The 23,550-nt window shown below is 37.5% G+C and overlaps 1 protein-coding gene across 5 annotated transcripts in view; it reads left to right on the top strand.

The window, feature by feature from the left end:
• DLG2 (discs large MAGUK scaffold protein 2) overlaps positions 1-23,550 on the top strand; it is a 1,971,427-nt gene that overhangs the window by 8,851 nt on the left and 1,939,026 nt on the right. For all 5 annotated transcript variants that reach the window (XM_021102305.1, XM_021102303.1, XM_021102307.1 and 2 more), the window contains exon 2: positions 11,496-11,627. In XM_021102305.1, the coding sequence (XP_020957964.1) occupies positions 11,496-11,627 (132 nt within the window). The remainder of the gene's footprint in view (positions 1-11,495; positions 11,628-23,550) is intronic.

Raw genomic sequence — 23,550 nt, 5'->3', positions numbered from 1 at the left:
GAGCAGGCTGGCAGATACAGCTTTGATTCAAGCTCTAGCCTGGGAACTTCCATATTGCTGCAGGTATGGCCCTAAAAAGAAAAAAAAAAAGTAATAAACTATAAATTATTTTAAAAGGTAAACTTGCATATGTATTTCCGGAAGTAGCTTTGTGTCCATTTATTTATTCAATCATTTGCGCATTTGACAAGGATTTATTGAGTGCCTGCTGTGTACCAGGCATTTTGCTAGGTGCTTGTTTTGCAGTGGTAAATGGTGTGCAGTCTCTGCCTTTATGATGCTTAAAATTTAGTAAGGAGACAGATGTGAAAATAGGCAATTTCAGTGTTGTGTGATGAGGGTAACATACCGTGTCATGTTTGTTTCTTTGAACTCTATCACCTATAGCAGTGATATTGTGGGAAAAACCTAGACTAGTGTTCAGAAGACCTGGCTTCTGGGAGAAGGGACAAGATCAGATAATTATTGAGCTGGACTCTCAGTCTATAAATATAGGTGTGTCAGAAATATCCATTTACTTCCTATATTTCAACTTTATTTCTAACTCTGAATGACTAAATTGTAGGCAGAATCACTCCAATCCTTTTGAGGTTATTCCCCCTCCCCTGGGTTATGGAAGGATTCCCTCTGGAGTGGGGGTTATTCTCTGGTCATTGAGCATCTGTATACAACATGTTACTTCTGAGACATGAGTTATTGTGTCTAGATAGTTATTTCTGGTCTGGCAACAATTGTTGCATTCAAGACATGGATTTTAAATCTTTTCCCTGGAACTTCTGTGTCTCTTTTCCTCCCTGGGGTCTTTTTGCCTTTCAGGCAATGTTGCCAGGAAACAGAACCTAGATACCTGCTCCCTTGGGATCCAAAAAACTTTTCTTATTTTTCAACTGAGAAAAATCTCTTTCCAGACTAGGGAGGGGCTAGGAGATGTCCCTCTCTCTACATGTACCTGAGAAGCTCGCTTTCATCTCTGAAACAAACTCTTCTTTAATTCTGAGGGCTTAGGCTTTTGGAAAGCAAAATTGGAATAACTTAAAAATCCCTTCGGTTTTCTGTCCTGGCACATACCTCCCCTGGGGTAATAAAGCCCAAAACTAATCACCAGCTTGAGTGAGAAGAAAGGCAATGGGAACATTTAGGAAGAGAAAAAATTAACATCTCAAAGTGTTGGTCTCCCACATGCACTGTAAGACTTCACATGCCTTCTTAGGGTGATGACCAGGTGACCTTGTGAAAATCATGGAATCTTTTTGAACCTCACTTTCCTTTTCTAAAAGAGGTTTAATACTTTCCTCCCTTAATATATGTTGTTTCTTTTCCCCATGAAATAAGGTAATCTATGTGAACTTCACTTTGGTAAAGTTAGCTAGTGATAGAATTAGGGCAAGAAGCTCATTCCCTGTTCTTTCCACTATGTGAGTGTGGTGCTCTTTCAACAAGTGAATGGTGTCACAGTGCAGTGGAGGAGAACCCAGGGATGGAATCCAGTCTTTACCATCAGCTGGAGAAGTTATCTACAGAAAATCAACAGGTTGTGCTTCAAATTCTTCATCTTAAGACATACCTGTCCTAATTATACTCTTAGGATTATTGTGACAATGAAAAATATCTAGCATATGTGAAAATTGTTTTGAAAATAAGAAGAAGCTTATCGTCAGAAATTTTTTTGTTTGTTTTTGTTTTTTGTCTTTTTAGGGCCACACCTGCAGTATATGGAAGTTCTCAGGCTAGAGGGCGAATGGAAGCTGCAGCCACAGGCCTACACTACAGCCACAGCAATGCAGGATCCAAGCCACATTTGGACCTACACTGAAGCTCACAGCAGTGCTGGATCCTTGACCGACTGAGCAGGCCCAGGATTGAACCCATGTCCTCATTGATACTAGTCAGGTTCATTACTGCTGAGCCACAATGGGAACTCTAGAATTTTTTTTTTTTTTTTCCCAGGGAAGAGGAAAGTTGTTTTCAGAGTCAGAGTCTCCTTTCATCAGTTGTTTGGGTTCAGTTTCCTGGCCAGCTTCTGGAATAAGCCTGTCCAGATATGGCAAGTACACATCTGGATGCAGATAGGAAATGCCACACTGCTCTTTTTTATAGATTACGATAATGTTTCTTATGTGTATTTCTTCTCTTTTAATGGTGCTGAAGTAATTTGTTAACCATCCAGTATTTACGAAATTGTTGCAACCTTTAGAATTGCTCTAAGTCTGGCCAGACATTTTCCCCACAATTTAAATTCTAAGTTTTATCTATTTTTTCATTTTCTTTTTCTAGTTTGTTCCAGCTGCAACACTGCATATTTCAGTATTTAGCTGAAGATGCCATTTGCTAGCTTCTTTCTTTCTATTTATTGTTATGTAACTTTACACTTTTCCCATTGTTCTCTTCAACAATGCCACAGAAAATCTGAAAGCTGACTTGTCTGAAAGGCAGTAATATAAATTCCCATTTTATATTGATATCTTTTTGTGTCAACAGGGGAAGTAGCCTTATCAACAGGCATTTGTTGAAGTATATTAAAAAATTGTCTTGGTGGGGACACAGGAAGTAAAGTATAATTGCTAAGGACAGTTACAGAAAACAGAAACACTATGATCCTTTCCCAAAAAGTTAAGTTTCCGAATGGTCTAATATGTAAAAGTGTGGAATTCGGTGCCTGATAGACCATGGCTTGTATCCTTGTTCCAGCACTTACTGGTTGTGTGAACTTAGGCAGCTTTTCTCTCAGTTTAATTTTCCTCATTCACAAAATATGTATAGTGGTATTTTTTGGGGTTCTTGTGAAGATTAAATACGGCCATCTGTGCAGAATGCTAGGCATTGCTCAACCAATGCTAACTAATCTTATTAGTAATAAAGTGATGCCTCCTTTGTATCATCTTGAACTGTAGATTTTAATATTAAAAAAGCTTTTTTTTAAAGACCTGATGCCAGGATAACTTTTCTATTGGCATTCATCATTTTATTATTTTCATGTGAATACCCTTAATTTACAAAATAACAAAAATAATAATGTCAACAATAAAAACTAAGCATTTATAGGTACTTGCTGATAAAATATTTTTATTGGCTAGTTATAATGTCTCACAAATGATGATCAAAAATGCTGCAAAAATCAGTAGTTAATGCTGCAAATATTCATTTAAAATGGCCCATGAGAAGGAAAAAACTAATCATTCCTTTTTTTTTTTTCTGTAGGGCTGCACCTGAGACACATGGAGGTTTCCAGGTTTGGGGGCAAATCGGAGCTGTAGCTGCTGGCCTGCGCCACAGCCACAAGCAACCAAGGGATCAGAGTTGTGACTGCAACCTATACCACATCTCAGGGCAACTCTGGAAATCTGAAAAACAATCTTTCTGAAACTTAAAAAAAAAAGGTCATGCTTATCTTTATTTAAAAAATCTTCCACGGCTTGTTATTCTTCCTTTGGTATAAAGCCAAACACAGCATAGTCTGCATGGTACCAATTTACTTCTCTGCTCTTATGGTACCTAGTACCTAATCACAACATGATTACACTGTATCTTAATCTTTTACTTTGTTGAAAACTTCTATTTAATTATTTTTACTTTCAGACGAAAGAAATTCCTGGGAAGGTAGAATTTTTATTACCTATCTTGTTCAGTATTGAGTTCCCAATGTCTAGAACATAGTAAGACAAATATTTGATTAATGAATGAAAGAACTTATTATCTCTATCAGTTTTTAAAGGTAAGGCCATTTTAATTTATATATTGCAAATATTTTTATATTAATAAACACGTAAAAATTACAGATTCAACGTATACTCCTAGATTCTATAATTCAGTGATAAAATTATGTCTGGTTGATCAAGATTTCCCTCCCTCCCCAAAGAAATAGGCTCAACGCTGGAGGATTAAGGGTGATGTTGTGGAGAGCACACTATCCTTGGAATCAAAAGCTTTAGGATTAAGTTATTTAGTTGGCTCTGTGTGATCTTAGACAAGCTACCGTGAATTTAAGTTTCATGCATAATAGGCAATATGACTTTTCAGTGCTGGGAATCAGATCAGATAATGCGTATGAAAATTCTTTCTAAACTGTAAGAATGTTACATTAAGTTTACTTAAAGGAATTTCAATATTCTAAATGATTTGTGTATTTAGTTTAGCCTTTCCTCTACTATACTTTAATCTCAGTTTTCTTAATACATATTCTAAAATTCTTCCTTCTTTTTTCTTTTAGCCGTGACAAGTAATTTTATGTGTTAGTCTTTTCCTTTTTCTAAAAGTTCGTTTGTTAGCACTATTTCTCTTTGCTCCTTCAAATTTTATTACTTGTCCCAAATTATTCACAACTTTTTGGCAATGCTATTCTTAAATCAATACAAAAGAGTTGAACCTTAATTAGCAGACACGTGATTTTTTAAAATTCTGTTTATGTAACATTCCCTATATCCTTTGGATTACATATTTCCTTCAAAAGTTTTTGTAATTAAAAAAAATGATTTCTGGAGTTCTCGTCGTGGCGCAGTGGTTAACGAATCCGACTAGGAACCATGAGGTTGCGGGTTCAGTCCCTGCCCTCGCTCAGTGGGTTAAGGATTCGGCATCCGTGAGCTGTGGTGTAGGCCGCAGACATGGCTCGGATCCTGCGTTGCTCTGGCTCTGGCCTAGGCTGGCAGCTACAGCTCCGATTTGACCCCTAGCCTGGAAACTTCCATATGCCGCAGGAGCAGCCCAAGAAATGGCAAAAAAAAAAAAAAAAAAAAAAAAAAAATTTCCCTCCTATTTCCTCATGTACTTGCCTTCAGGTTTTCTAAATTTAGTTTCATCCTTTCAGTTGATTCAGGAGTCATGTGAATATGGATTTCCTTTAACAAAGAAAACAGGAAAATTGGGGCCGTGATATTGGAAATTCTGTGGAAAAATTCTCCATTTATACCTGGTTTAATTTGAACCTCAGTTAAAACGTTAGTCCCAAATTACTTGGATAATTATCTCAACTTTCCACTTTAATCAGTCAACATCTGATGAAAGATTTTTGACTTGTACCAGATCCTTGCCACTTTTTCCCCCTTACTGTGTAATCTTTGTATAGGTATCTAGTTTTAGATGACCTTTGTGTTCAGGTTCTCTTTAATCAGAAATAAGAATTTAATCAAAATGGAATTGACACCAGTTGGCAATCGTTATCGATAGTCCAAAGAAGCCTGCAAGGGCAGCCACAATTCCAGCATTAGATGCTGGCACACAAAAGCCTAAGTTGTATACAACAGACCTGACTATATTTGACCATTTTTTTTTTCTTATATTGCACTGTCTTTTATATTTCAGATTTTTCTCATATGGATATGAGAGTCATAATAAGCTCTGTTGGTTTAGAGAACATCCAGCTGCTTTAAATCAATATAGTGTCTTCCCTGGGTAGTTACTTGATAAATATGTGTTGAATGATTTAATGAAAGTCCCCTTACCTAGCAAATTTATATTTATAGATGTGAATGCTACTGACACATTTTTGAGAATTGCTGTTCCCAGGAATAAAAACTCAGAATAAGCGAATACCTACTAAAATGCCAGAGAAGTGAAAAAGAGCTTAAAAGGATAATTTTAAAGAAAAAAGGGGGAAAAAAAGATGCCTGGCACTTCAATTTTTAAAAACTATCTGTTGAACAAAGGAAAGAATGAGAAAGACTAAAGCTTGAAGCACTAGAGAGAATCAGATAATTAGAGCCCAAAGACACACATGAGAATGGAGGGAAGTATAATTATGATATTGTTGGTTATTTACATTGGTGGATAGAAATAGGTTACAAACTGAGCTATAGTAAGCCACTCTTATTTCATGGAAACAGCTGGTTGTTTAATTATTGACAAAATGGGGATTCAAATATTTGTCCTTAATTCAAAGAGTTATTAAAGGAATGATGTCAGGTAAAGTATGAAAGCATTTAAAAATTAAAGTTTTAGGAGTTCCCGTCGTGGCGCAGTGGTTAACGAATCTGACTAGGAACCATGAGGTTGCGGGTTCGGTCCCTGCCCTTGCTCAGTGGGTTAACAATCCGGCGTTGCCGTGAACTGTGGTGTAGGTTGCAGACGCGGCTCGGATCCCGAGTTGCTGTGGCTCTGGCGTAGGCCGGTGGCTACAGCTCCGATTGGACCCCTAGCCTGGGAACCTCCATATGCCGCAGGCGCAGCCCAAGAAATAGCAAAAAGAGACAAAAAAAAAAAAATTTAAAGTTTTATGCAGATATACTAGCATGGGTTTATACCACCATCTTTTGTTAATGTTTCTTACTTTAAAATTGAAGACGCCTCCCTGTGCATCCATGCCTATTTATTTATTTAGCCCTTTTTTTTTTTTTTTTAAGGGCCTCAGGTCTAGCATATGGAAGTTCCCAGGCAAAGGGGTTGAATCAGAGCTACAGCTGCTGGCCTACACCACAGCCACAGCAATGCAGAATCCGAGCCACATCTGTGACCTACACCATAGCTCATGGTAACACCAGATCCTTGACCCACTGAGCGAGGCCAGGGATCAAACCCACATCCTTGTGGATTACCTAGTCGGATTCATTTTTGCTGTGCCACAACGGGAACTCCCCCCATTTATTTTTATATTTCTATCCATCTTAGGTAAAAAAGAACTAATTATACAATGTCTTTCTCCATTTTTAGTGCTTATCGAAAGTCTCCCTTTCAAGGGAGTTAAGCCTGAAGTTTGTTATATAGAATACATGAGAAGGCCTCACTGATATGGTGACATGAGCTGAAATGTAGAGTAAGTGGATGTTTGAAGGAAGAACGTTTAGGCAGAAAAGCAAGTGTGGAAGCTCTGTGGTAGGAGGGTTCTTAGGATGTTTGAGAAGGACCTGACACCACTGTGGTTGGAGTAGACTGAGGAGAAGGAGAAGTTTAAGAACTAAATTCAGTTTATTAAAAAAAAAAAAAGCAAAAACTGAATTCAGAGAGGTAAGATTTTGCCCAATGAGATGGGGAGTCTCTGGGGGGTTTGAATTGAGAAGTGATCCTATGAGACTTATGACTTGATCTTTCTGGCAGCCGTGTTTGGAAAAGACTGTAGGAGGGCAAAGATGGCACCAGCTAGACTAGTAAGAGGTTATTGCATTAATGCAGGGAATAGATGATGGTGGCCTGGACCAGGATCGTAGCCCAGGAGGGCGTCAGAAAAGATGGGATTCTGTATGTCATTTGCTAGCACCAACAGGATTTACTGAAGAATTAGATGTAGAGAATGAGAGAAGGAGAAGAATGAATGGTGACTCCAAGAATTTTTGGCCTGAACAGTTGGAAGGATGAGAGATGGAGAACATTGCAGGAGAAGCAGATGGAGGTGGTGGATAAAAGCTGGAGTTCAGTTTTGACAAGTTTGACACACATTATCTTTTTTACCTGGAGAGCTTGTGGTTACACACTCACCAGTTTATCACTGCTAGGAAGCCTAGTGAAGAAAATGTTTCAAGAGTGCAACAGTATCAAATGCTGCTGAGACGACCGAGCGTTGACCCCTGGATTTAGTGATAATGGAGATAATGGATAACCTTGACAAGAGCTATTTTAGTGGAATTATTGGAAAGAAAAGTCTGATTAGGGCAGCCTTAAGAAAGAATGAAAGGAAAAGGAGGACAGACATTACATATTTCAGGGAATTTTGCTGTAGAGAGAAACAGAAATGAGGACCATTGTTAGAGAGGAATGAAAGATAACAGAAAAAAATTTTAAAAATCACTGATATTATAGTTTATATGTATGCTGAAGGGAGTAATTAGATGGAGAGGAAAACAATTGATGATGAAGCAGTGTCCCTGAGTAGGAAAAAGAGAATAGGCTCAGGTACTAATGCAGAGGAGCTGGCTTTAGAGGGAAGCACAAATATTTAATCCATAGTAACAGGAGGGAAGGCAGAATATAAGCATGCAATTACAGGTAAGTCAGTAGATGTTATGTTAGGAGCCTGTGGCGATTCTCTTCTGAATTTCCATGAAATAGAAGGCATGATCATCAGCTGAGAATGGCTATGGATATAAGAATTAGAAAGTTCGGGGGAAAGATAGGAAACAAAGTGCTTGATAAATATGAACTATCATTATAAATGGTATTTAATCTGTGAAAGTGGTAGCTTTGAAGGGGGAGAGGCTTTAAAAAATCAAAGATAAATATAATGATTGTGGTCATCATTTCATAATGTGTACATACATCAAAACTTCCTGGAGTTCCCGTTGTGGCCCCACAGAACTGAACCCCACTAGGATCTATGAGCATGAGGCTTCGATCCCTGGACTCACTCTTGGGTTAAAGATCTGGCATTACTGTGAGCTGTAGTGTAGGTTGCAGACAGGCTCAGATCCTGTGTTGCTGTGGCTGCGGTGTAGGCGGCAGCTGCACCTCTGATTGGACCCCTAGCCTGGGAACTTCCGTATGCGGAGGGTTTGGTCCCAAAAAGACGAAACAAAATGAAACTTCCTGTTATACACCTTAAATACATACAATCGTGTTTTGTTTTTGTTTTTGTTTTGTCTTTCTATGGTTGCACCCGTGTTGCTGTGGCTGGCTTACACCGCAGCCACAGCAACACGGAATCTGACCCGTCTGCAACCTACACCACAGCTCACGGCAATGCTGGATCCTTAACCCACTGAGTGAGGCCAGAGATCAAACCCGAGTCCTCATGGATGCTAGTTGGGGTAGTTAACCACTGAGCCATGACGAGAACTCATATACAATCTTTGTTAGTCACACCTCTGTAAAGCTGGGGGAAAAAAAAAAAAGAACCTCAGAGCAGGGCAGTTTTTGATGATGATCCATTGTATGATTTGAAAATACAAGGTAATAAGAGGAGAGCTCTGGTCAGGTGGAGAAGTGCCAGTAATACCGAAAGAGACCTTTGAAGAAAGTCACATAGACTCCAAGTAAAGCTCGTACTCATCACAGAATCTAGGCAAAGGATGAAATTGTGGAAAAACCAATAATAATTTAGTTGGCTTCACCCCAAAGGATACCCATAAGAAACCCTTTTCTTAATGTCCCTTGTATATGAAAAGTCTACATAATCTTAGTTCCTCAGACAGGAACACCTCAAACAGAGGGAGAACAAATAAAAATACATAAATCACAAAACCAGGAAAATGTCCAACGTAATACTTAAGTCTCTGGTTTGAGCTTTGGTTGTTGCCACTTTCTTCAGAAGCTTTCCAGATTTAATTTCCTAAAACACAAGTTGATGATGAAAGCTGTTATTTACTGGTTGAGCCTTGCCGTTTCTCATGATGCATTTCAGATCTGAGTAAATCGGTTACTATATTTTATATTCTTTGTGTACCTAATGTTATTAGTTAAAAATATGTGACTTGACATTCTTCAAATAGATCTTCATTTCGGAATAACAGAATCGAATCTTCTCCCATCCAAAAGGGCAGTTGTCTTCTACTAAGCACAAAGACACTTTAACTTTGGTTTCTTTTTCAAGGATGTTTTGTCTTGTTGGGGGATAAAGACATGTGTTGAAAAAGCCATAGTATAAGAACATATATTAGGAATGCCTGTAGCATTTATGTAGGCAAAATGTTTTTTTTTTTTGGGGGGGGTGGTCTTTTCTAGGGCCGCTTCCGAAGCATATTGAGTTTCCTAGGCTAGGGGTCTAATCAGAGCTGTAGCCACCGGCTTACACCACAGCACAGCAACACGGGATCTGAGCCACGTCTTCGACCTACACCACAGCTCATGGCAATGCCAGATCCTCAACCCATTGAACAAGGCCAGGGATCGAACCCACAACCTCATGGTTCCTAGTAGGACTGGTTAACCACTGAGTCATGACAGGAACTCTGCAAAATGGTTTTAAAGAAGGGTGACAGGGATTAATTTGAATGGTCAGAGATGGCTTTGTGAAATAGCAATAAAGGAATTCAGGAAAATTAAGGGAAAGTAGGTTTTCAGGTTGATTTTTTTTTTTTTGTCTTTTTTTGCTATTTCTTGGGCCGCTCCCACGGCATATGGAGGTTCCCAGGCTAGGGGTTGAATCGGAGCTGTAGCCACCGGCCTACGCCAGAGCCACAGCAACACAGGATCCGAGCCGCGTCTGCAATCTACACCACAGCTCACGGCAACGCCGGATCGTTAACCCACTGAGCAAGGGCAGGGACCCAACCCGCAACCTCATGGTTACTAGTTGGATTCGTTAACCACTGTGCCACGATGGGAACTCCTGATTTTTTTTTTTTTTATGGCTACACCTGTGGTATATAGGAAATTGCCAGGAGTCAAATTGGAGCTGCAGCTGAGCCACTGCAACACCAGATCTGAGCCACATCTTCGACCTCGAACTTCATCTGGCAACTGAACTTTAACCCACTGAGTGAGGTCAGGTATTGAAGTTACATGCTCACAGAGACAGTGTCAAGCCCTTATCCCCCTGAGCCACAAGGGGAATTCCTCTGTTGACTTGTTGATTGCTTTCTATGCACTAGACATTGTACTAAGTATTGTGGAATTGACTCTTAGTACTCAGGAGAAACTGAAAGCTCAGAGAGGTTAAGTTACTTGTTGAAGGTCACACACAGCTAGTGATTAGGTTTCAGACTTAGATGTAGCTGTCAACAGACCCTTTCCAATATAACACTGTGATTCAAGGGAGAGTGGTATGGGGGAGGATATTCCAGTGGTGGAAGCAGGAGGAGCAAAGAAAAGTACAGAGGCCAGAAAAAGTAGAAGAAAGTGTGTGTGTGTGTGTGTGTTGAGAGGTGGAGAGGGAAAGTAGCTAATCCATTGTGACTTGGGCCCTGTGTGTATATGTGAAGGCGGTGGAATAATACCTGTTGAGAAACAGGGCTGAAAATATAGGTTGTAAGCAGATCACGGGGCATTAAGGAATCTGGCCTCAAAGTGTGCATTAAGGAATCTGGACATTTATTTTGTAGGAAGTCATCAATTTTATCATTATTATTTTGTCTTTTGTCCTTTTAGGACTGCACCCGAGGCATATGGAGGTTCCCAGGCTAGGGGTCTCATCGGAGCTGTGTTTGCCGACCTCTGCCAGAGCCACAACAGCGCCAGATCCCAGCTGTGTTTGCGACCTACACCACGGCTCATGGCAACGCTGGAACCTTAAGCCACTGAGTGAGGCCAGGGATCCAGCCTGCAACCTCATAGTTCCTAGTCAGATTCATTTCGGCTGTGCCACCGTGGGAACTTCAAAGTCATCAATTTTAAGATAATGTTTCTGACCAGAGAAAGTCTCATCTACTCTGTGAATATCAATGGGCCAGCATTGCATTCAGGACCTTTGTTTGTTTTGTTTCATAGTTGCAGATTCTTTTGGAAGGCATAAAAATAAAAGTGGCTTCTTAAAATTAAGAGTGTGTTGTAATTACCAATTTTAATGATAGTTAATGGAATTCATGATTATTTTATTTTGTGTCATGAAATTAGGAATATAACTATAGAGTACCTTAGTGTTAACTTACTATTTTTCTCTAAGACGTAATAGAGAATTTTAAAATCATGTTTTTCAGACACTGACCGAGCTTTATCATTACTGGAAGAATACTGCAAAAAATTAAGGAAACCAGAGGAGCAGCAGTTGAAGAATGCTGTTAAGAAGGTGATGGGAATCTTTAAGAGCAGCTTATTCCAGGCTTTGCTAGGTATGTATTAAAAACTATTTATCACGTTAATAGAATTGGACTTAATAGTTCAAGTAATGTAGTCAAAGAACCTGATGTTAAACCAAATTTAAAATTGAAATAATGTTTTTTGATAGTAAAAGAAAAGATTTGAGTTTTTTTTTTAAATTTTCTTATTTAAGGTTATCCTAAAAAAGAATAGCTGTAAATTAGAAAAAAAGTTTTTAAAAAAGTAAATATTGAAAGAATGTTTTGGATAGGAAGACACATTTACACAGGAAAAAAATTGGAGTAGTTTATTGCCAAAAATTGAGGACAAATATGCTAGAGAAGGAAGTTACCTTCTTCTGGAGAAGGGTTTGGGTATCACAAAAAGTAATGAGTCACATTTTTATCAGAATCAGAGTTCTAGTTTTAGTTTCTTTTAAGACAAAAAATGTTTTTTCATCTTTTTTTGCTTCTCTTAAGAAATTTCGTGATTCTAATGGCAAAGTTTATTGATGAAAATCTCAATGCTTTGTCAGTTTTTCATGAATCTAACTACATAATATTTTACCTTATGTTTATTCTTGAATTTATTAAAGACTGTAAAGAAAGTCAGTGATATGGTCTCTTTGTATATGTCTTTATACATAGTTTTTGCATTTATGCAGATAATTTTTAATCCTCTTTTTCATATTTTAAGAGTTAAACTAGCAAAAGATATAAACAAATACCTTCCCTCAAGAAAAACAACCAATTAACAAAAAAACCCCACCCTATAGATTTTACTGGACTTAAATAGTACATTTTAAAGAAATAATTGATCCACCAGACATTATCATTACTTTTTCAGATCTGATGGTTATTGATATGAAAGCTAAAAATGTGAATATATGAGGACTAATCTTGAAAATAGCTGTTTTTACTATAATGTCTACACTTGTTGACAAAACTACAACTTTATGGTCTGAATATTTTCAGTAAAAATAGAAGTAAAAAGCCTTATAGGATTATTTTGCCTGTGGATTAATTTCTTTAAAATATTTGTTTATGGCTGATAAGAATTAATGACACAAATAGCTCTAATCATCTTAGCTGGTATTAAATAAAAACAACTCTAAATGCAGTCTTATAGAATTTAAATAAACCCTGTCATTAGAGAATAGTATTTTAGAGAACATTTTTAAGCAATAAATTTCTCAATTAAAAATTCATAGTTTTATCTAGTTAATACATGGTAGAGGCCATTAACTGAATGGCAGTGCCTCTAAATAGACCTATATGATGTACTTAGTTAAGACCAGCTAAGTCTTTTGAGAGTTTGAATTTTTGAGAACTCGCTTTAGCAGGAATATTGTTGGATGCTTTAGATAATTCTACTATACCTTGGTAATGTAACCATTTGGTAATGCAATATTGTTACCTGGGAAGTAAAAGGACACATGAATGACAAAGAGTTGCATTTTGCCATTGTTTTAAGTGAGTGCTAAATATCTTGGCAAAAAGCCTATAGTATAGTTTGAATTTCACTAATAAAATGAGAAGCAGCGATAATCTGTAAAGAGCTGTTACGTAAGTAATCCTGATGCCCAGCTTTGAATGAATAGATTTGCTTTGGCTGGTCTTTTAAGTCATTTTAGGATAAGCCAGAGCACAAAGAGGGGAGCAACACTGTACAACAAAACGTAATTTTCTATTGAATTCTATGTGGGTTGCTAAATACTGACTACTAATTTACTATTACTGAGTGTTTGAGTGGTCTCACGGTGCATTTTTTTCTAAGGACACAAAAGGAAGAAAAACTTTGTAGCCCTGTGTATCCTGAAGGGGATTATATCTCTCTATAAAAGGATAAGTAGGGAGCCATTGATAAATAGAGCATTATTTATGCTTTATAATTTGCTTTCTATTTGAACCAACTCTCCTTCCCTTTCTTTTTTGTTATAAGTAATGGAAGATGGTGGCTTTCATCCATTATTCGGATATTCAGATAGCAGTATGTTGAAATAATGCCTCACATGAATCTCAATTGAAGAATGAGAAGGGAATCATAGTGTAGGAAACTCAATACAAATGGATGGTAAAATAAAATACTGTATTTTCAGAATGTGCTATAATATTTACTGGTGACCAGGAAACCAAGCCTTCTCTGTACAGATGAAAAGCATCATTTTGAAAATGAATATTATCCTCCTTTTGTGGTCTTTCATCTATGCTTTAAAAAAGCCCCCAAAACTAGTATATCTTAGATGGTATAATTCTTGAGGATGGAATTCTGTCTTTATGAATTTGACCATTATTGTAGTGTATAAAAGCATTTTATAAGTGGGTTTTGTGATAATAGGATGGAGGGTGATAGCAAAGGTATTGGGTTTTTTTGTTTGTTTCTAAAATAGAACTTAATCTGATTATAAACATGACATGTGATCATTATGGAAGTTTAAAAAAATGAGAAAATGAAGTCCAGTGGTAATATGCATTAAATCCAATGGTAAAATGCATTGCTAAAATGCATTGCTTTTACGGTAAATAGGTTTTACGGTAAGCATGGAGAATGATGAACTGTTTAACTTTCTTCCTTCTTGCATCTATAGTCCCTGTATTCTTTGTTTTGATTTGACCACTTAACGGATAATTACAAGTGAAAAAAGACAACTTTTAAAAAGTTAGTAATTAGCATTAATTAATGTACAAAAAAAAAAAAAAAGCCTAAAGCAGGAAAGCTGCACATTTATGTTAGGCTTAGGGTGACATCTTGTGGCAATACTAAGGAAAATATTTTGTCCAATGGATAGTTTTTATGATGATTGCACTATTGACACTTGACAGAATTTGGATGTAAGTGAACTGGAATTCCATGATATCTTACAAATTGATTTAGGTCTCTTTCACTTAATATAGCTAAAGCATTCAGATTTTCAAGGCCCTATGTATTAGGTTCTTTATTCTTCATTTAGGTGATGGAGGAGCAAAATGGAATTATTTTTATAGTTCTTTTCCAGATCGACTTTAATAACTTAAAGATACATATTACCATCATAAATAATATCATGGTTTAGTTCATTTTTGGATATATACCACAAAAGTTCTTTGCTTTTATACCTTATTGAAAATTGTCTTAGTCTTTTATTCATTACTTTTATGTACAAGTATAGACAGAACTATGTATGTATATTAAACAAGTCCAACCCCTTCTAAAATCTTGTTAACCTTGTTGATCTGATTGTATTTCCTCTTATTTCCTGCAATGTTTGTGGGGGAATTTTGAGGAAAGATTTAGAATAGACTAGGTAGTAAAGTGATAGTTTCCTTAAAATGCTGCCAGTAGCAACATCTTAAAAAAGTACTTATCCCTGTTTTATCACCCCCTAATTGAAGCCTTCTACCATGTCTCTACCTGCTGGCAAGTTTAACCAGCCCTTTTATTATGTCTCTTAGCATTTTGTTCATTTTACTATAAAGCACTTACTATATTGACTTATGCAGAATTGAATATATTATTGCTCTGTCAATGGACTGTAACAGCTTGAGAGTTGAGGTTATATCTAATTAACTTTGGTGGAGTTCCCATTGTGGCTCAGAAGTAATGAACTCTACTAGTATCCATGAGGACGTGGGTTCAATCTCTGGCCTTGCTCAGTTGGTTAAGGATCCGGCACTGCCATGAGCTGTGATGTAGTTGCAGACTCGGCTTGGATCCTGTGTTGCTGTGGCATAGGCTAGCAGCTACAGTTCTGATTTGACCCCTAGCTTGGGAACTTCCATATACCAAGGGTGCAGCCCTAAAAAAACAAACAAAAAATTAACATTGGTGGACCTTTAATAACAATAAGCCTTCAGTAAATTTTATTTATTCACGTATTCAACAATTACTTTAAAAATACCTGATATGTATTATACATTGTGCTAGGCAATAGGCGTGTAACAGTAAACTATAGAGAAGAGGCTAATCCTTGCCCTTATGGATAAGTGAGATAAATCAGTTGGGGAAAAGACACATGAAATATGTAGTTAATTATTTAAATGTAATGGTGATAGGCACTACAAAATCGATCTGTATGAATTTTATCAGGTTTTAGTTTGAGTACAAAATTGACCTATTTTCCCAGTGTAGTAATTTTAATATAATATTTTGTTTCACAGTAATATCTATTTGAAAACATCATGGATATTTTGGTCTTTTTTGTATAATTTTTACTACCTGATCATAAGAAAGTCAATGAATTTTTTATAGATTATGGTGACATGGTTCTGTAAATCTGGAACAGCTTGGCTCTAATCCTCCAAAGCAGTGGTTCTCAAAGTGTGGTTCTTGGACCAGTAGCGTCAGCCTCACCTGGGAACTTGGTTAGCATTGCACGTTCCCTAGACTTCACCCCAGACTTCCTAAATTAGAAACTCTGGAAGCAGGTTTCAGCAAATAATGGTTTAATAAGCCTTCTGAGTAGTTCTCAGTCAGGCTAAAGTATTCTAAATGGTTAGCTATTTAGCCATTCAAGGAAAGTAATATAGTATGTGAATAGTAGTAATAAATTTGGGAAAATACGACAGTGACATTTTTCATTCTTCAGTTTTATAAAGATTTGATTTGGTCTTTAACAAATATGATGAGCTATTATCATTTCGGGATATATCTTGGGTCCTTTGAGGATCCATAAATTGATGAATATTATTGTGACATCTAATTTTCTTTTTATTATTTATTTACTTATTTATTTTTTGCTTTTAGGGCCGCACCCGTGGCACATGGAGGTTCCCAGGCTAGGGGTCTAATGGGAGCTACAGCTGCCGGCCTATGCCACAGCCATAGCAACTTGGGATATAAGCTATGTCTGCAACTTACACCACAGTTTACGGCAATGCTGGATCCTTAACCCACTGAGCGAGGCCAGGGATCGAACCCACAATCTCATGGTTCCTAGTCGGATTTGTTTCCGCTGTGCCATGGCAGTAACTCCTAATTTTCTTTTTAAAGTACAACATTACGTATGAAACATTTAAGTGATTTTTTTTCCTTTGGATACTTAGTGTAGTTTCTACCTATGGGGCTGTGAACACCTAACCTATGTTGAGATGCTGCTGTTGGTGTGTGCAGGGCTTACTCACTAGGTAAGTGCTTGCTGTCACTCATAACCTCAAAGCATGTGCTCCTGTGAAACAAATGACTACATGTCATGGACATTCAAATAAGTCTGGCCTGGTCAAAGTGGTGCATGTTGGCATTCTTAAAAACTAAGGTCTACTCTGTACCTATTTACTTGTTTATAATACCTATTTAAATAAAAAAAAATTCAGGTATTTCAGTTGCAATTTAGTAATAATAATTAATGAAATGTTTACCTATTTACATGGACATATGCAGGTGGATGTTATTAAAAACCAAATGCCTATCCTTAAGGATGTTAAGGTCAATGGGAAGGTAATATTCACATATATACAAGCAAGTATAAGACAAGCTATAGTCAAGGACTAAACTCTGAAGCTAGACCAAAGTGCTATAGGAGTTTGTGGAAGTGTGGGATTGTTGTAGATTGATATTACTGGGGAGGCTTTTATATAAAATGTAAACTTGAGCCAGGTCTTGTCAATGATAGGATTTGGGTAAGAGATTAGAAAAAAGGACGTTTTTTTTTTCCCCATAAATCCATCCATTTGTTCATTCAGGTTATTTATTGAACATCGTACCAGGTACTATGATATAAAATTGGAGAGGAGTTCCCGTCGTGGCTCAGTGGTTAATGAATCAGACTAGGAACCATGAGGTTGTGGGTTCGATCCCTGGCCACTCGGATCTGGCATTGCTGTGAGCTGTGGTGTAGGTTGCAGATGCAGCTCCAATCCTGCGTGGCTGTGGCTGTGGCATAGGCTGGTGGCTACAGCTCCGATTTGACCCCTAGCCTGGGAACCTCCATATGCCATGGGAGAGGCCCAAGAAGTGGCAAAAAGACAAAAAAAGAAGATTGGAGAGATAAGCATTAAACAAAATTTTATGAATGGTTTATATTTACAGTTGTGACAAATGCTACGATGAGGCAGAAGATGCTGTGAGTGAAAAGCTTACCCTTGGCAGTGGAATCAGGGAAAGCTTTCTTAGGGAAGTAGCATTTGAGGTGATGGAGATTATACAGATTCATAGAGGCCAGGAGAGTGAGGAAATGGATGTGACTTAAATGGAAGTTCAAGATTTATTTTTTTGCTTTTAGGACTGCACTTGTGGCATATGGAAATTCCTAGGTGAGGGGCTGAATTGCAGCTCCAGCTGCTGACCTACACCACAGTCACAGAAATGCAGGATCCGAGCTGCGTCTGTAATCTACACCACAGCTCAGGCCGGATCTTTAACCCACCGAGTGAGGCCAGGGATCAAATGCACACCCTCATGGATACTAGTCAGGTTTGTTACCAGTGAGTCACAACGGGAACTCCAAGATACTCTTGATATTTATACTTTTAAAATGTTCTATAGGAGTTGGCTGAGGCATCACATTAGGCTTAGATCTCTTCTAAAGATTTGTTTGAGAGTAAACCTGAGAAACAAGAGTAGTAAGCATAAAATGTGGCTCAATCAGTCCTTATTATAATTCCCTTTATTAAACTGTCATACACTGGGTGTGATTAGTTTGATTCATGTCAAGCAGAATCAAGTGGTTCGTAAGTTAAATTTAACACTTTAGGTTAGATGCCATTCTTAGCTTTGGATTTTGTACATTTGCTGCAGGATTTATGTCACCAGATGGCACCATTTAACAAAATTTATGTATTGTAGAAGCTTCTAAGGCTGGTTGTTTTAAAAAATGACATAACGTAATGTGTTTACGTTATAACTGAAATAGGAAAAAAATAATTTATTTGGCTAGCATAAGAGACTTCCATATACAGTAAGGTAATAAAGCCCCAAAAGTTTGTTGGGAGCATGAAAAGATCTGGTAGTCTCTACTAAGTACATAATAAATGAAAATTTGGTGATGATCACCATCACTGATACATGGTAGTTGGCAAAAAAAGCCAAACACAGTAGGCTTCCCCATTTAGATTTTTCCATAGCCAAAACAATAGTATTATGAATAATTTAGCCTTTAAGTTTCATATGTAGGGAGTTGATATATACCTAGTGACAAAAATATAGAGAAGAGTCTAAAAGATTATTTTTGGAATAAGATGTCTTGAAATATGGCAATAATACATTAAAAATTTTTGTCAATAGTGTATGTTCTATTGAACTGTAGAACTTACAAAATTAATAGAACATGGGAGTTCCCGTCGTGGCTCAGTGGTTAACGAATCTGACCAGGAACCATGAGGTTGCGGGTTCGATCCCTGGCCTCGCTCAGTGGGTTAAGGATCCGGCATTGCCGTGAGCTGTAGTTTAGGTTGCACACAAAGCTCGAATCCCTTGTTGCTGTGGTGTAGGGCAGCAGCTATAGCTCTGATTAGACCGCTAGCCTGGGAACCTCCATATGCCATGGGAGCGGCCCAAGAAATGGCAAAAAGAAAAAAAAAAAAAAAACAAAAGAACATGATATAGACTTCTTCTTAGCATAAACATTTGTCCCAAAGAAATGGATATTTATTTCTTGGTTTAAAACTTGCTTAATACTTTGCCTGCCAGTAAGCAGATTCATATTTCTAGTGTAGCACTTATTGTGGTTGTATTATTGCTAATTGATTACCTGTTGGTCTCCCTCCATAGAATGTGAACTTGAATGCAAGGACTGGTTCTAATTTAGTGTGTAGCATAGTGTCTGCTATTGAATAGTCCATTATTGAATTTCTTTCATTTGACAATGTATGTTAAACACCTCCTCTCTAAGAGATACTGTGTTAGGCTCTGGGGATTTTGTGACAAGAGAGATGTGGGCCCCTGTTTTCATGGAGTTCATGGTCTACGAAGGGAGACAGATGCTAAATAGATAAGTACAACAGTGATAAGTGCTTTGAAATAGATATTTGCACCAAACAGTAAAATCTTAAGGAATTGCTTGAATTGGTATAATTCATATTATTGTTTTACATTTGTTTAAAAATGTTTAGATACTATTTATTAAGTGAAACCTGCTAGTAGTTTTCTATTATGCTTGGAATGGAATTCAAACTCTTGGGGTTCTGCTGTGGCATAATGGAATTGGCTGCATCTCTGGAGTGCTGGGAACGCATGTTTAATCACTGGCCTGGCACGGTGGGTTAGGGATCCTGTGTTGCTGCAGCTGTGGCATAGGTTGCAATTGTGGCTTGGCTTTCATTCCTGGCCCATCATTCTTCCCTCCTCACCTACTCACAATACTCCAGCCATGCTGGCTTACCTATTCTCTGTTCCTAAATGCTGCTCTAGGACGTTTTTACTTCTCTTTTGTTTGGAGTACCTTCCTGCCTATATCTTTGCCTTACTCTGGCTTATCTCATCATTCAGGTCTCAGTATCTTGAAAGTGCCTTTCCACCTCACTCTTCACCTCCATCCCACCCTCAAGTCACATCCATCACATTATCAATTCTATTTTTGTCACTTTATATATCACTGAGATAATTTATGTATTTCTTTTCTGTTACTTTCTCCCCTAGAATGTTAACTCATAGGAGCAGCCATCTTGCCTACCATATTCATTGCTGTCTGTTAGCCTAGTGCCTAGAATATAATAGCCACTCTTGTGAAAGAATGAATGAGTGAATGAGTGTCTCTGTACGTCTAGGATTGTGTTAGATTATTCTTATTTAATTTAGAGATGTCCTCATTCAAAAGGAAGGGAAAGCTTAAGTAAGAAGGTTTTTATTTTTGGTACATTGTCCTTAGGTAGGCAGTTGCTGGCATTAAGTCAGCATGTCAGGAAAGCTGCAGCCAATGTCTCTCCTGAGTGGGAATTATAACAGGACCTCAGAAAGGAATGTAGTACAGTGCCAGTAGAACTCAATGTGAGTGTTGTCAGGCAGGCAGAGCATCTGGAGCTTTGCCTGAGTTGAAAGAATGGATAGCAGGGCCCACCAAACAGACTTCTGCATCAGAGGCTGGTAGTATGCCCAGTGAGCAAATGGACAGGGTGAAAGAAGCCAAAGGACCAAGGTCAAGGACGAGAGGAGCCAAAGGATAGCATGTAGGTCCAAAGAACCCAACCTATTTTTACCCCCAAGATTGTGATGTGAGATGAACCACATGTCTGCCCCCAGAACTATCTATTCCCATGTAACTGGGCATTATTTTATAGAGAAGCTAGAGGATGGATAGGCTATATAAATGAATAGGGTTTTATATGAGAGAGACTTTAAATTACTGAGTCAGACTACAGATTTAAACTGGATTGAATGGCAATAAATACATAGATATCAGTAATTACTTTGAATGTAAATGGATTAAATGCTCCAACCCAAAGACGGAGACTCACTTAATGGATACAAAAACAAGACCTGTATACAAGAGACCCACTTCATGTCTAGGGATACAAAAAGATTGAAGGTGAGGGGATGAAAGAAGATACTTAATTCAAATGGAAATCAGAGGAAAGCTGGAACAGCAATACTATCAGGCAAAATAGACTTGAAAATAATGTTACAAGAGACAAAAAAGGACACTACCTAATGATCAACGGATAAATTCAAGAAGATATAACAATTGTAAATGTATATGCACTCAATATAGAAACACCACATATAAGGCAACTGCTAACAGCCATGAAAGGAGAAATCAACAGTAATGCAATAATAGTGGGGGACTTTAACATCCCACTTACATCTATGGACAGTTCATCCAAACAAAATCAAGAAAGATCACAGGACTTAAATGACACATTAGACTATATATATATGCGGCCCTACAAAAGACAAATATATATATATATATATATACATTTGTCTTTTGTAGGGCCGCACCCTTGGCCTATGGAGGTTTCCGGGCCAGGGGTCGAATTGGAGCTGTAGCTGCTGGCCTAAGCCAGAGCCACAGCAGCGTTGGATCCAAGCCTCATCTTGACCTACAGTATAGCTCACAGCAATACCGGATCCTTAACCCACTGAGCAAGGCCAGGGACAGGTTACCCGAAACCTCATGGTTCCTCATTAGATTTGTTACCCACTGAGCCATGACGGGAACTCCTAGACCATATAGATTTAATTGATATCTATACGATATTCCATCTGAAAGCAGCAGAGTACACATTCTTCTCAAGTGCATGTGGAACATTTCCCAGGATCACATCTTGGGCCATAAATCAAACCTAACTAAATTTAAGAAAATTGAAATCATTCAAGCATTTTTTTCTGACCACAAGACTATGGTATTAGAAATCAACCATAAGAAAAATGCAAAAAATACAAACACATGGAGGCTAAACAGTGTGCTGCTAAACAACCAATGGTTCACTGAAGAAATCAAACAGGGAATTAAAAAATACCTAGCGATGAATGACAATGAAAATAGGATGATCCAAAACCTATGGGACATAGCAAAAGCAGTTTTGAGAGGGAAGAGCTGTGGCAATGCTGGATCCTTAACCTTGTGCCAGGCCAGGGATTGAGCTTGCACTGCTGTCGAGACAACACCCAATCATTAACTCACTATGGCACAACAGGAGTTCTTTCCTTCCTTCTTTCATTCCTTCCTTCTTTTCTTCCTTTCCTTCCTTTCTTCTCTCCCTCCCTCCATTCCTTCCTTTTTCTCATAGGGAATTTTAGAGCAATATAATCTCACTTCAGGAAACAGGAAAAAACCCAAATAAACAACTTAACCTTTCAGCTAAAGCAACTAGAGAAAAAATAAACAAAACCAAAATTAGTAGAAGGAAAAAAATAATAAAGATCAGAGCAGAAATAAATGAGATAGAGAAGAAAACAATAGAAAAGATCAATGAAACTAAAGGCTAGTTCTTTGAAAAGATAAAATTGGTAAACCTTTAGCCATACTTATCAAAAAAAAGAAGAGGGGCTTAAATAAAAAAATTAGAAATGAAAAAGGAGAAATTACAACTCAATACAAGGGATCATAAGAGACTATTACAAGCAACTATATGACAATAAAATGGACAACCTAGAAGAAATGGACAAATTCTTAGATACAACCTTCCAAGCCTGAACCAGGAAGAAATAGAAAATATGAATATACCAGTCACAAGTACTGAAATTGAGAACATGGTAAAAAAAACTTACAAAAAAACAAAAGTCCCGGACCCGATGGCTTCATAGATGAATTTTATCAAACATTTAGAGAAGAATTAACACCTATCCTTTTGAAACTCTTCCAAAAAATTGCAGAGGAAGGAACATGCCCAAGTATATTCATCAACCCCAATACCAAAACCATACAAAAACACCGCAAAAAGGAAAACCAGAGGCCAATATCATTGAAGAACATAGAGGCAAAGATGCTCAACAAAATATTAGCAGACTAAATCAGCAGTGTATTAAAAGGATCATACACCATGATCAGTGGAATTTCTCCCAGGGAGCAAGGATTTTTTTTTTTTTTTTAATACACGAATCAGTCAGTGTGATACACTGCATCAACAAGCTGGAGATTAAAAACCATATGGTCATCTTAATAGATGCTGAAAAAACTTATGACAAAATCCAATACCCGTTTGTGATAACTCTCTAGAAAGTGAGCATAGAGGGAACCTACCTCAACATAATAAAGGCCATATATAACAAACCTATAGCTAACACCATTCTCAATGGTGAAAAGCTGAAAGAATTTCTTCTAAGTCAGGAACAATACAAGGATGTCCACTCTCACCACTTTTATAGTTAGGTTTTGGAAGTTCTAACTATAGCAGTCAAAGGAGAAAAAGAAAGAAGGAATCCAAATTGATAAGAAGTAAAACTGTCACTTTGCAGATGACATGATACTATGCATAGAAAACCCTAAAGAAGCTGTCATAAAACTACTAGAGCTCATCAATGAATTCAGTAAAGTTTCAGGATACAAAATTAATACATAGAAATCTCTTGCATTCCTATACACTAACAATGAAAGATCAGAAA

Source organism: Sus scrofa, chromosome 9, assembly GCF_000003025.6.
Source record: "Sus scrofa isolate TJ Tabasco breed Duroc chromosome 9, Sscrofa11.1, whole genome shotgun sequence".
Lineage (NCBI taxonomy): Eukaryota > Metazoa > Chordata > Mammalia > Artiodactyla > Suidae > Sus > Sus scrofa.
The sequence above is the reverse complement of the archived record's forward strand: the minus strand, read 5'-3'. Positions and strand labels throughout refer to the sequence as shown.